Here is a 13692-nt window from a genome sequence, read left to right as displayed (position 1 = left end):
CCTGAGAAGACTTATGACCAGTAGGACCTACAATTCTACAACATTGAACAGGAAAAATCGGTGGATTTGCTTTCTGAAGTATTCTTTGAAATAACTTCTCAGAAACGACATTTACTGCTGCTCCTGTATCTAAAGTAACTTGCACAGTAATGCCTTCAATTGCCGCCTGAATTTTCGCAACAGGTTCAGTGATATGTTCCTCTTGACAAGGCATCATATCCTGCTGAAGTTCTTCTATTAATAATCTGCCGTCATTGTACCGAAAAAAATTGACGCTTGAATTTTCGCCCCTGAAAACTTCCTCGACTGCTCCGTCGGAGCTTCTGACAGTCGAGTTTAGTTTGACAATTGTCCATTATTAGCAGATGTCTGCTCCGTTACGTCGGTTATTATTGGTGGTTGATTTCTCCATTCATTTGCATTATCATTTGGTACCCAACCTGAAGTTTGTGGTTGGTTGTGATATTCTTGGGTTGGTTGCTGATATCGGCGTTTTTGCTGATAATTCCCTTCTTGATAGTATCCTTTCCTCTTCTTATTATTCTTCCTCCATTTCTGTTTATATGTTTGTTCACATTGTTGGTCATGATTACACTGGTCGGGATTTTCGTTACCAAATTTCACGTTTTTCTGGAAATAATTCACCTGTGGGTTTGCTGAATTGTGTGCAAAAGGTTTGTTTCCATACTGTTTGTTGTTGTTATTGTATTTGTTAGGTTGGTAACTTGGTTGGTTATAGCGCACACGTGATTCTTCGAATAGAATGTCTGTTGAATCCAGTGTGGCTAGAAAATCTTCCACATGTTGTTCAGGCACATGTAGAAGTTTTTCCTTAACTTCAAGTGGAAGTTTGCCCTTTAATATTCGAATGATATCCTGCGTTGGTATTGGTTCATTCCAGTATTTGCTTTTATTTATATACTTCTCGAAATACTTTCTTAAAAATCCATTTTTGAAAGAAAAAGGTTGTGGGTCAAAAACTTCCTTACATAGTCTTTCTTGTACTCCCTTATTCCAGTATTTGTGCAAGAAAGCGCGTTCAAATTGGTCATAATCTTGACACCAGTCGGATGCTTCTGACGCCCACATCGATCCATCTCCATGTATGAATCCTGCAACGTACATAATTTTTTGTTGCTCAGTCCACATTCGCGGCAATATCCCTTTAAATTGCTTGATAAATACCACGGGATTGATCGACTTCCTTTCGGGAATAAATATCTGGAATTGACGATATTTAAGCATTTTTCCTTCATTCATAGTCACAGGTGTATTCTGGTGGCTACTTCGCAGTGAATTATAATCTCGATAATTTGTTTCTGGTTGATTACATAAATATGCGCCAATACATGGATATTGCTGCATGGATTCGGTTTCACTGGTTTCATCAGGAATAATGTCTGCTTTTGATAAACTGCAAGTAGTATGTGCCCCTCTAGTATTAATTAGACCCTGCTGGCATGCTTTTAATGTATTTTCTATCTTTGCTTTCCAAGCAGGAAATTCATCTCCTATATTCTCCTTAATCTCTTTAACTTCTGCTTTAAGTTGTTCTTGTGCAGCTTCGTTGTTAACTTGCACGTTAGAAACCATTTCTTTCAAGGTTTTGTCAACATAATTTCGCACTGTCTCGGTTTGCTCTTTCACCCTATCTTCAATGTCCTTAGAGAATGCGATCTTATGTTCATTGAAAAGTTTCTCTGTGTGTTTCTCGCCTTCGAGACTGAGAGTGTCTATCCTCCGAGTAAGCTCAATGACAGCTTGCTCATTATCGTGCTTAATTGTATTCACGTCTTGCGCAATAGTGTTCTGTACATGAATAACTTCTTGCACTTGATGATTTAGTGTGTCTTGACGACATAAGATGTCTTTGTATTTGTTTGTTAATTCCTGATACTGTTGTTCTTGTGTAACTATGAGTTGTGCCTGACTGGCAATCAAGTGACTCTGCTTTGTTTCCAAACTCTGGAATTTTTCAGTAATCTTATCATTTATTTCTTTTAGTTTATTAGATTGCTCCTGAGCCAAATTAAATTGTGCACTCTCCAATACTTGGAATCTACGATTCATGTCATTTGCAAAAGTGGATTGCGTAGTTTCCAATGCCTGGAATCTAGAATTCATGTCGTTTGCAAACGTGGATTGTGCCATTGCAAGATTAGATTGCGTGGTTTCCAATGCCTGGAATCTACGATTCATGTCATTTGCAAACGTGGATTGCGTGGTTTCCAATGCTTTAATCCCTTGTGTTATGACAGTCAAACTTGACATCAGCTGGGATAACAAATCGCTATTCTCAGCAATTGGCGATTGCACTGGGGTTAATGAGGATTGTACCGACACAATTTTCGGTACAGTCATTTCGTTTTCGCACGCGTCTGTGTCAGAGATGAAATTCATGTTGTTTGTTGGTTGCTGCATATTTCTCTGGACTTCTTTCGACATATGAATGTCGGAACTAGCAACCGTTTGTGTCGACGGCGTGAGCGCATTAATTATTGCTGGTTGCTCAGCCGTAATCGACATATCGCTAACTACGGCGGTATTAAATTCTGTGGCACTAGTTGACGATGCATTCACAGTATTTAATTAATTTTGTGGCATTGTGATGTGTGCTTGCTTATTGGCTTTGAACATAGATCTAGTTATCACCATGTAAATGAGCAATTGACAGTTTCTCCTCTAAATAAGTCCTACAAAAGTGACTATTAAATTTTACACACGCAAAAAACGTTAATATCCTAATGCTGTTAATGTACACTTTACAGTGTGACACACACAGTACATAGATAACACATAAAATATTGTCTTACTATATCTACTGAAATACTGGAATTCTAATAAAAGTAATGTAGCAACACTATACTTAGAAAATTAATACATGAAAGGTCACTACAATGCATAAATGCTCAAGAAAGCTAGTAATTCAAATGTTCTGGCCTTTTTGAAGCTTCTGCTCAGCTGCTGGGACGGCGCACTCGTTCTCTTCACAAGATACTCCCGCACGTTCAGTTAGCGTGAAACATACAAAGGACCATAATGTAGTTACTCTATAAAACTAGACATATAGACACACAATGAAACATTAATTACTAAATTACTAACATAGTTATATTGCAGGTTCACTATGAGTGTTATATCAGGATTGTGTCCTGTCTAACGGTAGACATCTATAAAGACTCCCCTTCTTACTAGGCTAATTACTGTTTAGCTCTACACGGCCTTTATACTGAAATGTTTCCCCACACCACCTAGTATTGTCTTTCTGTGTGTGTGAGTAACTGTATGTTTACTGTTCTGGGTAAATACGTACAGCGTACACAGGGCGGTGTGTGAAATTGATAGCGATTACACGCTTCCGCTGTGTAGAAATCTGCTCCAGATGCTGCAGATACCGTGTTGAGCTGAAAGTGGTAACCAAAGTACGGAGAAATATTCTTCGGGGCTCTGTTGCATAGCAATCAGATTGCTTTCAGTTCTAAGAAATGTCCAGTTACTATTGTGGATTTGAATGATCCATGAAGTGACTTCTTTTCCGAAGAAAACATCAAACTATTTCACTAGAACTGAACGCTCCTGTCGGAACTGTTCTCACGCTGGTGTTCTATTAACTGATTTCCTTCCATATACACTTATATTTTACAATGTGAATCAAAAACTCGCAATGGCGTCGATTTTTTTATATCACAAGAATGGCTCTCCTCTCCTAAAATTACTCTAAACAAGAACAAAAAACTCTATATCCTAAGAATAATTATGTGAGCGCTGACCGCCACAGAGTAATAAACAATATCTTTGTCTCTCTCTCGCACTGTCACAGCAAGTTACGCTGCATGATACATCATAGTTGGTGATAAAATAATGAGAGATTAATTAGTTTTTCCTTTATAATTAGAGCTTTTTGAGTGGAATATTTGCTTTTATAAAACTTAAACCTCCAACCCTGAAATGGTCTTCACTTGTTTTCTTATTTTTGCTCTATTTAAGTTTTCAGCAAATGATTGTTTGTGTTGAGAAGTAGCAGCATTTTCTCACCATTGAGCACTTCCCTGATTTAAGGTATTTCTTGAAATTATCTCTCTTTTCCTATCCTGTTCAATAATTTCAAGATCTGCAGAACATCGATTTCAAATCTGTAGTATGTAAGATTGGATTAGCGTATTGCAGAGTCCTTTCATGTAATTCGCAACCTGTATTTAACAATGCTACAGACAGAACAAATGAAGTACTTTAGCATTGGCCTATAAGTAGAACTTAAAAATAATTACGTGCACTTTACAGGAAGGCCTTCAGCGTGGTTGCTGTAGTGTAGAGTCTACAATATAACTGCCAGTTGTGAGTAAATGAGAACTCTGGCTGCTCGAAGAGTGAGGAGTAGTGTGAGGAACAAGTATCACCACCCTTTCTCAGCGAAGCTAGCTTTATACCATTTTCTGTGTTTCTGCAAAAGCGGAACTGACACATGGTCATGGGGATTGTCGACACCTTTGCAGTTGTGAGGCTTCGCATGAAACCCATGATGGGGCAGGATTACTTTCCTCATTCTTTTGAAAATAGGAAAATAAAATAACATGCTACATACAACACAAAATTCTGATAACTGAAAGAAAGAAAATGTGTCATCCAGACTTCGAAAAATATCTACATTTATCTGCTTGAGAAAATATATACTTAGGAACATATCAAACAACATTTATAAGGCAGCAGACAGCACCTTTTTATATTGTCCTCTGTATCTTGATTTCTTTCAAAGTACTTTTCTCGGTAAAAAGGTTTATCTATTTACATTCTTGTTTATCCATAATGTAGGCTTCTCTTTTGTCGTGGAACCAATATTGTAAATAGCGGTACCGTTTCGCTTTGATATTTAGTCTCTCTTGTGTGAGAACACTAGTAGGAAAAATACCAGGCTTTGGCACAACATTTGCATTGTCATGAAAACTAAGCAAACAACAAAATAAAGATGAAGAAGATACAAAAGCACAAAACCCGGTACTATAATGAGTGAGCTCAGTGAGAATAGGTTAACTGCAGGAGCATCCATACTGAGGTGCCAAAATGAGTATTGTGTATTGAAGGCTGTGATGCCCAGATAGTATTAGCAACAGAAAATTGTTTAAAGAAGTAGTGAATAGCAGCAAAATCCTAAAATCAGATTGGAATAGTTATTGTAAGGATAGGTTAGTCACCACTGGTGGCTGCGAATTTATTAAAGTAAAGAATTTGTTAATATCTAGGGAGGTTATTACAGAGTCTGAATGTGAATTAATCTGGGTGAAGTTAAGCATCAAAAGTGGGTCAAAAATGGTAATCAGATGCTTTCATAGACCACCTACATCAGAAGTTGTAATGATAGAGTGCTTCAGAGAGAACTTGCAGCATTTAGTAAATAAGCAGATCATGAAGTAGCAGGCAGTCACTTCAACTTGCCAGGTGCAGAGTGGGAGAGTCTTGCTATCAAAACTGGTTCCAGGCACAGGAATTCATGTGACATTATTATGGATGTCATTACTGAATATTACTTCGAGCAGATAGTTAACAGTTCACACATGAAATATCTTAGACCACCTGAAATTGGAGTCATGAACAATGGCAGTTGAGTTTAGGATTGTTCTGCACATCTACGTCACACATTCTCCGACATCCAATGAGCATTCAGTAGTGTTCTGCTGTGAATGTTGCAGCTAATGTGAGCATTAAATGTGATCGTAGCTTATTACGTAGCAAATTTTTATTGCATTTGTTGTGAGTTGTCGCATCTTGACAGTGGTGGTAAGCAACAAATTCTGCTCAACCATGCGAGAGATGCAACTTCCTGTGTACACATTTTCTTCAGGTGCAAGCACATTTATCCGCTTAGTGCCGCTTGGAACAGCAACAGTGAAATCACGCGAAGTGCCATCGTTCATGGATCGGACTATAGCAACAGATACACCTGCACTTCTGGAATAGAGAAGGGTATCAGGGAACATAAGGCTGTGGTAGCAATTATGACTATGGGTATTACAAGGAGTGTTAAGAAAGTTAGGAAAATATTTTTGCTTAGCTAGAGTAGTCAGCATCAAATATTCAGTCATGAGGACATAGAAGTGGCGCACAAATAGAACAAAATTCAAAAGCATTGTTGAATATGCCTTAGACAAGTATGTTTCAAGCATGGTGATAGTGGATGGGAAAAACCCACTGTGGTTTAACAGCAGTATTAGAAAACTTCTACATAAACAGAGAGACCTTCATCACAGATTCAAGAAAATTCGAAACCTGGCTGACAAATGGTGAACAAAGTGAAAGTGAACAAAGGAAAGCAATGAGATAAGTGTTAAATGACTTTGAAAGTAATATTTTGTCAACTGGTCTGAGTAAAAACCCTAAGAGGTTTGATCTTACATAAAATCAGTAAGTATCTCAAAATAATATACTCATTTACTCAGAGACCTTACTGGCACTGGAATGGAATATAAGAGAGAAGGCCAGAATACTGGATTTGGTCTTCCTGAATTTGATCTTCCAAAATTGTTTCACTGCGGAACACAGTAACATGGTCCCTTCTTTCAATAATTGTACGAACATCGAAACGGCAGATATTGAGATAATGGATTGAACAGTAGAAAAGCAACTAAAATCATTTAGTAATAGAAAGGCATCAGGATCAGATGGGGCACCAGTAATATTGTACAAAGATTACGCAAAAGAACTTGCTCCCCTACTAGAGCAGTTTAACGTAATCTCTGGAACAATGAAGGGTACCTAGTGACCGGAAAAAAGTGCTGGTCGCTCCAGTTTTCAAGAAGGGCTCTAGGACAGATGCACGTATATTGTTGATGTCTATCTTTTGTGAAATTAAGGAAAATGTTGTAGGCTCAAGAATTGTGATGTTCTTTGGAGAACAAAAACCATCTCTATAAAATTCATAATGTATTCCACAGACAGATCTAGTGACTCACCTTGCTCTGTTCTTCCAGAAGATAGTGCAGTAGGTAACAGCATTCAAGGTGATCTGTGTTCCTTGACTTCAGGAAAGCATTTGACAGGGTCCCGTACTGCCATTTAGTGAAAAAGTATGAACTTACAAACCATCTTACCAGATTTGTGAATTGATTCAAGACTTTCTTGCAGAGAGAACTCACACTTCACTCTCAATGAAACAAAATCGGCAGATTAAAGATTATTTCAGGAGTACCCCAAGGAAGTGTGATAGGACCGATACTATTTACAATGTATATAAATGATGGAGCAGATTGCTTCAGGAGCTCTTTAAGGCTGTTCGCAGATTATGGCGTTGTCTATAAGAAGATAGCAATGCCAGAAAACCCTTGATTTGCAGAAGGACCTGCAGAGGATTGATGAATGGTGCAGAGACTGGCAGCGTATCCTGAATGTAAATAAATATAACACTGTACACACACAGGAAAAGAAATCCACTACTGTACAGCTACACTACTTACGACAAATTGCTGGAAATGGTAACTGCTGTAAAATATGGAGGAGTATCTGTCTGGAGAAACTTTTAAGTGGAATGACCACATAAAACCAATAATAGGAACAGCAGATGCCAGACTCACTCTTAGGAACACTCTTAAGGAAATGTAATTCACCCTGTAAAGAGGTGGCTCACAAGACACTTGTTTGACCAATTCTTGAGTAAGTTCATCAGTCAGGAACGCTTACTAGGTAGGACTGACAGAAGAGGGAGAGAAGATCCAACAAATATTGCTGCCTTTTGTTGCGGCACCGTTTAGTCCTCATGAGAGTGTTAAAATCGTCAGCAAACTCCAATGACAGATGCTACAAGAGAGGCATTGTACATCACAGAGAGATTTACTGTTTAAATTTAGAGAGAGTATGTTGGAGAATTAACATCGTCAATTGTAATAATTGTGCACAGTGTGTATGCAATAGTATGGGATCCAGTGTACTTACAAATACAGTCAAATGATATTGCATTTGATGTCAGTAGTGCAGTATATAACAAGACGTCAAGGGTGGAACTCACCTCTGTGTGTAACTCACCTCTGTGTGTCTGTGTGTGTGTGTGTGTGTGTGTGTGTGTGTGTACATGCCTTTCTAGCAGATAGGAACCAGACATCATTAGTGACAGTGCGTATTTTGTACATAAGCCGCAATTGTGATATAGACATACAGAAAACAGTTATCGTGTGATGAAAAAGCAAATAAATTGGTATATAGGAGGAAATGGGGCGCTCTAATTGCTGCATCACCAAAAGTTGAAGCATTCAAATACAAAGATTTATAATTTCATCAGAATCGGTGGACAACATGGATGGAACAGAAAATATTGGCAAAGTAGAAAATTATCTGAGGCATCAAAACAGTTACTTTTGCCCAAAGCAAGGGCCACAAACCATTATTCTGCTCAACTTGGCAGTGATTTACAGTTGTCAGTAACTGCCAGATGTGTACAACAAAAAACAACTTGCATTCAAGAAACGACTGCATAAGCCTGCTCTTAACATCCAAACATAAACAGGTTACATTGTAGTTCGCTGAAACACGTCATGCACTAGAGAATGGGGTAGAGTGATCTTCAGTGATCAGAAGTAGTTTAATTTATATGGTCCGGATGTATTTCATTATGATTGGCATGGTCAAAGAACAGAGTAGTAGGTAAGAATGAGCAGACATTTTGGTGGTCGAAGTGTTAGGATTTGGGTAGCATTCTGCACTAAAGGTAGATCACACATTCCTTGAGTGAACAGTAGAATAAACTGTAACATGTATCCATAGAGCTACAGACAGAATGGATTAGAATATATGATGATCTAGGGGATGAAAGTCTAATATTCAACAGGATAATGCATCTGTGCATGTTTCTTCTATAATAAAAAAGAGGTTTGAAGATAAAAGGTATCAATGTCTTGCCCCACCCGCATGCAGCCTGGATTTGAACCTCATATAAAATCTCTGGGGAATACCTGTCAGGCATGTTTGTCACAATGGAAGGCAATTTGAGCCTGTATGTGAGCTGTAAAGAGCAATACAAGAAGAGTGGACAACAATTTCACAGCAAGAACTACAAACCCTATCAAAATCAATGTCGAAGAGAACTTTTGAGGCTATTAGGAAGAACAGATGTTGGACAACATACTAACAGTGCAATAACACAACAGAACAGTAGCTGCTTTTATACCAATGTCCAGCCAAGAAATGCAGACACATTATTTTGTTACTCGTGTTACAAAAGAAACTATGTAATTCTATTGTCATGATTGTCTTATATATATCTGCTACTCTCATACTAAATTCGATAAATAAATGCTTCATACATTGTATATTACTTTCATAGGAATCCTGCTCGTATACTAATTTCCACTATTTTATGTATTGCAAAATGACCACAATGAGAAAATTTGAAAAATTAGAGCTAACACAGAGGCTTATCGACGATAATTCTTCCCACACATCATTCGCAAATAGAACAGGTAAGGCAGTTAGTGGTATAAGAAGTATCCTCCACAATACACTGACAGGTGGATTACACTGACAAGTGGATTGCGGAGTATTGATGCAGGTGACATCACAATCCCTTGTTTCAACAGATGTACAGTCTGCAGCATACTCTTGAGTTTACAAGCTCCACACTTGGCACAATCAATTGATCATGGATGTCTCTGTCTCATTTGTTAAGTAGTTGGCTGTTGAGTTACACACAAGTATAGCGTGCACATCCACAGCGAGTACTCAGTTTTGACCAGAAACTGATTTATGTAAAACAGCCTTTACAGATATTGGGCAACCATCCACTGTTTGATTTGACACCAGAACGTAACTTATAAATGCACTGATACGTTTGTGCATAGGTGCCCTTTCTTTGTAGGCACCTTCTTAAGCACACTCTCTTCCCAAATTGGACTTCACCAGATATTTTGCAAAACTGATAATGGAAAATTGGTTGCTTTTTTGATACTTATTTCCAGAAAGTAAAGCTATTTCAAACTATCTCTCATAAACAAGTTGATTTGGATACAGTTGGCTATGAAATAGCATTTATTACGTAGATTCACATTTTCACATATTGAGGCATAATTTGCATTTATCGCAAGGCCACTATTTAATGGATGTTGATCTTCCCGCCATGTGTGTGCTTTTGATTCTCTTCGTCCTAGATTTAATGGACAGTAGAGTCCTACTAAACTATTGTTCAAAGGTTAAGTCCAAACAGGAATGTGGAAAGAAGGGCATTGAGCCAACAACAGGGAGGGCTAATCAAAATGGTGCTGATTAATTTATCTTCCTACCAACAGCCTTATTTTCCATGTGAACAGTGTGCTGGAACATTGATCTGTAGTAGTTTAGTGATTTTGATGGTTGTTCAAGGACACAAGAAATATTTATTATGGACCTGTATGAGGTGGACAAAGAGCAACCACTCCACCACAGAACCAATATTTGGACTTAACAATATGTAACAATTTCTACACCATAGCTGTTTGTAGAGCTAACACTTCCTTCAGCTGGTAGTTGCCGGACAACCTGTATATTTGAGAATCAGAGCAGGTGGTCTGTTCGAGATTCTAGCAGTACGTGCCCTTCTCAAAAAGTGAGGAAGCAGGTTTAAAGACTGTTGCATCAGGAGTGTTGAAATTGTACTGTAAATGAATGGAAGAACATTTTTATCACAGATTAATCACACCTCAGTATATAGAATAATTATCACATATCCATGAGGAAGGAAAGGTGGAATATTATGGAAAAATAGTAGTTCTGTTTACGGGTGGAAGGAGAGTGTAAGAAAGCAACATGTTGAATTGTTAAAACATTTGTTGTTGGTCAGGTGTTTTGTAGAGAGAAATTGATGCCAGTCAACCCCCCACAGAGGAATCTTCTGTACAGCTCTTTCTAAAGAATAGGATTGGCTGCCAGCAGAGATCTTAAAATGCCACCTGAACTTGTGCCATATCACTATATCTGCTAACTAGTGTCATCATCACACCACCACCACCACCACCACAGCATTCACAACAGCATTGTGTGAGATATGATACAATCAAGTTGGAGATATCATTTGCTGCAGTACTCTTGTAATCTGAAGATAGCTGATTAGCAATTTACAGCAATCGTAAAAAGGGGTTATTGCTACCAAGTAGTGAAAAAAATATGGTACAAAATGTATATACAATATATTTTCATTATGAAAAACTTAAGTTTCCCGCTAGTGTATTTCCTTGAAAATCCATCCTTCTCATAATATTTATCTATTTATTGTCATTTCCATACATTAATTCATTTCTTTTGTTGTTTTGAATGAGTTCAGAAGTCTAAAGTATAGACTCCAATTAGAGAGACAAATCATAAAAAGAGATAATGAGGCTTTAACGGTACAGTAAATGTGACCAAAATGTGTGCTTGGAAAGCAGTGTTGTGTTCTGTATTACTTGAAGATGCCACATTTAATTTTTTTCTTTGCCTAGGAGCAAAAAAACAGATTGTAAAAAGATATTTTTGGCCCCTACTTTTTGCCCACAGAAGTCCTATAAATAACTCTACCTTTTTCTCTCTGAAGCACAACAGGACAGTGCTCATATCACTGGGAACACACTTTTACATGATTAGGTTATAAATTACTTGCATTCAATAATATTTCTATTCTGTCTTATTAACACAGCAATTAATTTGCTACATAGATTGAATTATGCACTCATGTGAGCTTCTCTCTTTCAGGTCATCAAATGCTGGGCAGCCACCCAGCAAAACAAATAAAATGCCTGGTTATTACTAATTTAGATGACATTTTAATAATACCATAGTGCCTCAAATACACTTTTTTATGAAAGACATGATAAACATTGACTGGTTTTAATAAATTTAACATTTTGTTATATGTGATGAAGCTATGTGGAATTCTTCAGTTAAGAAGTTCACCAGAGATGTTACACCTCACTTAATGGAAATAAGAAACAGTTCATTTAATACATGATTTCAGTATTTACTTTTTTGTTCAGAGGTAACTGCTTTTGTTAAAAAAGACATTACATCTTGAATACTAATGTGTTTTTCATTTACGTATTAATGTTTACCAATAATTGTAGACTGAAGTGGTTCTGGTGCTTGCTTTAAAAGTTGCATAGTCTAGTTAATTATTCCACTTGTTAGATGTTGAAAGACTGACCTGTTAATGGCTTCGGTGAATCAGTGCATTGTCATCCCTTCATTAAATTCTTCATAAAACTGCAGTATTATGTGGTCTGTCACGTAAGAAAAGAGCTGAGTTTTACGAAGATGTGCACATCTGTTTTTAAAAAGTTACTATTTTGTACTTTAGAGAAAAAATGGAAGTTGATAGCAGGCATTTTTCATATCCTTCTGTTTTAAGGAGTAGATTTTGAAATGCAAGAAATGAGTATTGTTTTTGTATCAAAAGATTTTGTAAACAAAAAGTTGTATATATTTATAAATTTATGAAAAGAAATCAGCAACAATTGATACAATAAACTTTTTTTACACAGTGTGTTTTTATCCTTACCCCCACTTATTTTAATTTGAAATAAAAATAAATAGAACTTCCAGCAGAGCACAAGAATTTGTGTACAGTAACCTGCCAACAGATTGTTCAGTTTTGATACAGCATAAGGAAGTAGTTAAAGACTTTTTTTTCCTGAACACCACCTAATGGATAAGCCGATCTTGAACCCACGTGTCCATGCATTAATTTTTTCCCACCTGCAAGCAGCAGTTAAGTGAGGTAGGGCGTAGTGCTGGCATTGTTTTTTCATTGCAAGAAAAGTTACAGAATGAGTGGAGCAGCACTGCAGCATCAAATTTTGCCAGAAACTGAGCAACAGCCAGGTGGAAACCATCTGGAAGATTCAGACAGCTTTTGGTGATTATGCTAAAGGTGTCACACAGATTACGAAGTGGTACAACTGGTTTAAAGCCCTTCAATCAGTGGAGAGCGAGCCACACTCTGCTTGGGCATCAACTTGCCAAAATGACCAGGTCGTTACCAAAGTGAATGGATAATTCTGGTTTTAGGCCTTACATTTTGGTAAATATATTATTTATATGCTATTGAGAAAGCCTGATCAATTGCAGATGACAAACTGCAGCAAAAATCAACTGTACTGCAGATGACAGACAGTCACACAAACATCAATATGTTATGCTAAGATAATGTAATGAATATCAATACCATAACCCCAAAATTGTAAATCGACATTAAGATTGCAAAATCTTGTGTCTCAATACTATGTATCATACAGGAAACTAATGAACATTCTAATAATAAAATTTTAATTGATAAGTCCTACTACATCACAGAGGTTTTGAGTCGGAAACTAAAGTTACTATATCTGATGCATGTGTTATTCAGCAGTTTTGTAGTATTAATAACCTTATTTAATAAGATACAAGCTTTTGTAACAAAACGCTGTTAACAAACAATAAGTTAGTTTTTGCACTTAGTTTTTAATGTTCCTATCAGAACTGAGCATATTCATAACACAAATATAATTTGAAATTAAAGCTTTTTAGCACAAAGATAGAAATTATTGAAAAGTTGCTTGCGTTTTTGCTACAATTTGTGTAATATTGTTTATAAAGAAGACCTTCATAAAAGGATGCTAATCTGTTGAAATATCCGAGTTTGAGAGACACTGAATCGTAATACTTTCAAACTGAAATTGCAACTGGGCCATTGTACACATTCTTTTATATCCCTAATGACTGTGTTAGGGT

The 13692-nt window shown here is 37.0% G+C and overlaps 1 protein-coding gene across 2 annotated transcripts in view; it reads left to right on the top strand.

Moving 5' to 3' along the window:
• The window catches only part of LOC126412637 (uncharacterized), a 172121-nt gene extending 159663 nt beyond the window's left edge, over positions 1-12458 (top strand). For both annotated transcript variants that reach the window (XM_050082315.1, XM_050082316.1), the window contains exon 10: positions 11680-12458. In XM_050082315.1, the coding sequence (XP_049938272.1) occupies positions 11680-11737 (58 nt within the window). In that variant the 3' untranslated portion in view covers positions 11738-12458. The remainder of the gene's footprint in view (positions 1-11679) is intronic.
• The last annotated feature ends 1234 nt before the right edge of the window (positions 12459-13692 follow it).

Source organism: Schistocerca serialis, chromosome 7 (assembly GCF_023864345.2).
Source record: "Schistocerca serialis cubense isolate TAMUIC-IGC-003099 chromosome 7, iqSchSeri2.2, whole genome shotgun sequence".
NCBI lineage: Eukaryota > Metazoa > Arthropoda > Insecta > Orthoptera > Acrididae > Schistocerca > Schistocerca serialis.
Note: the sequence above shows the minus strand (reverse complement) of the source record. Positions and strands in the feature narration are given on the sequence as shown.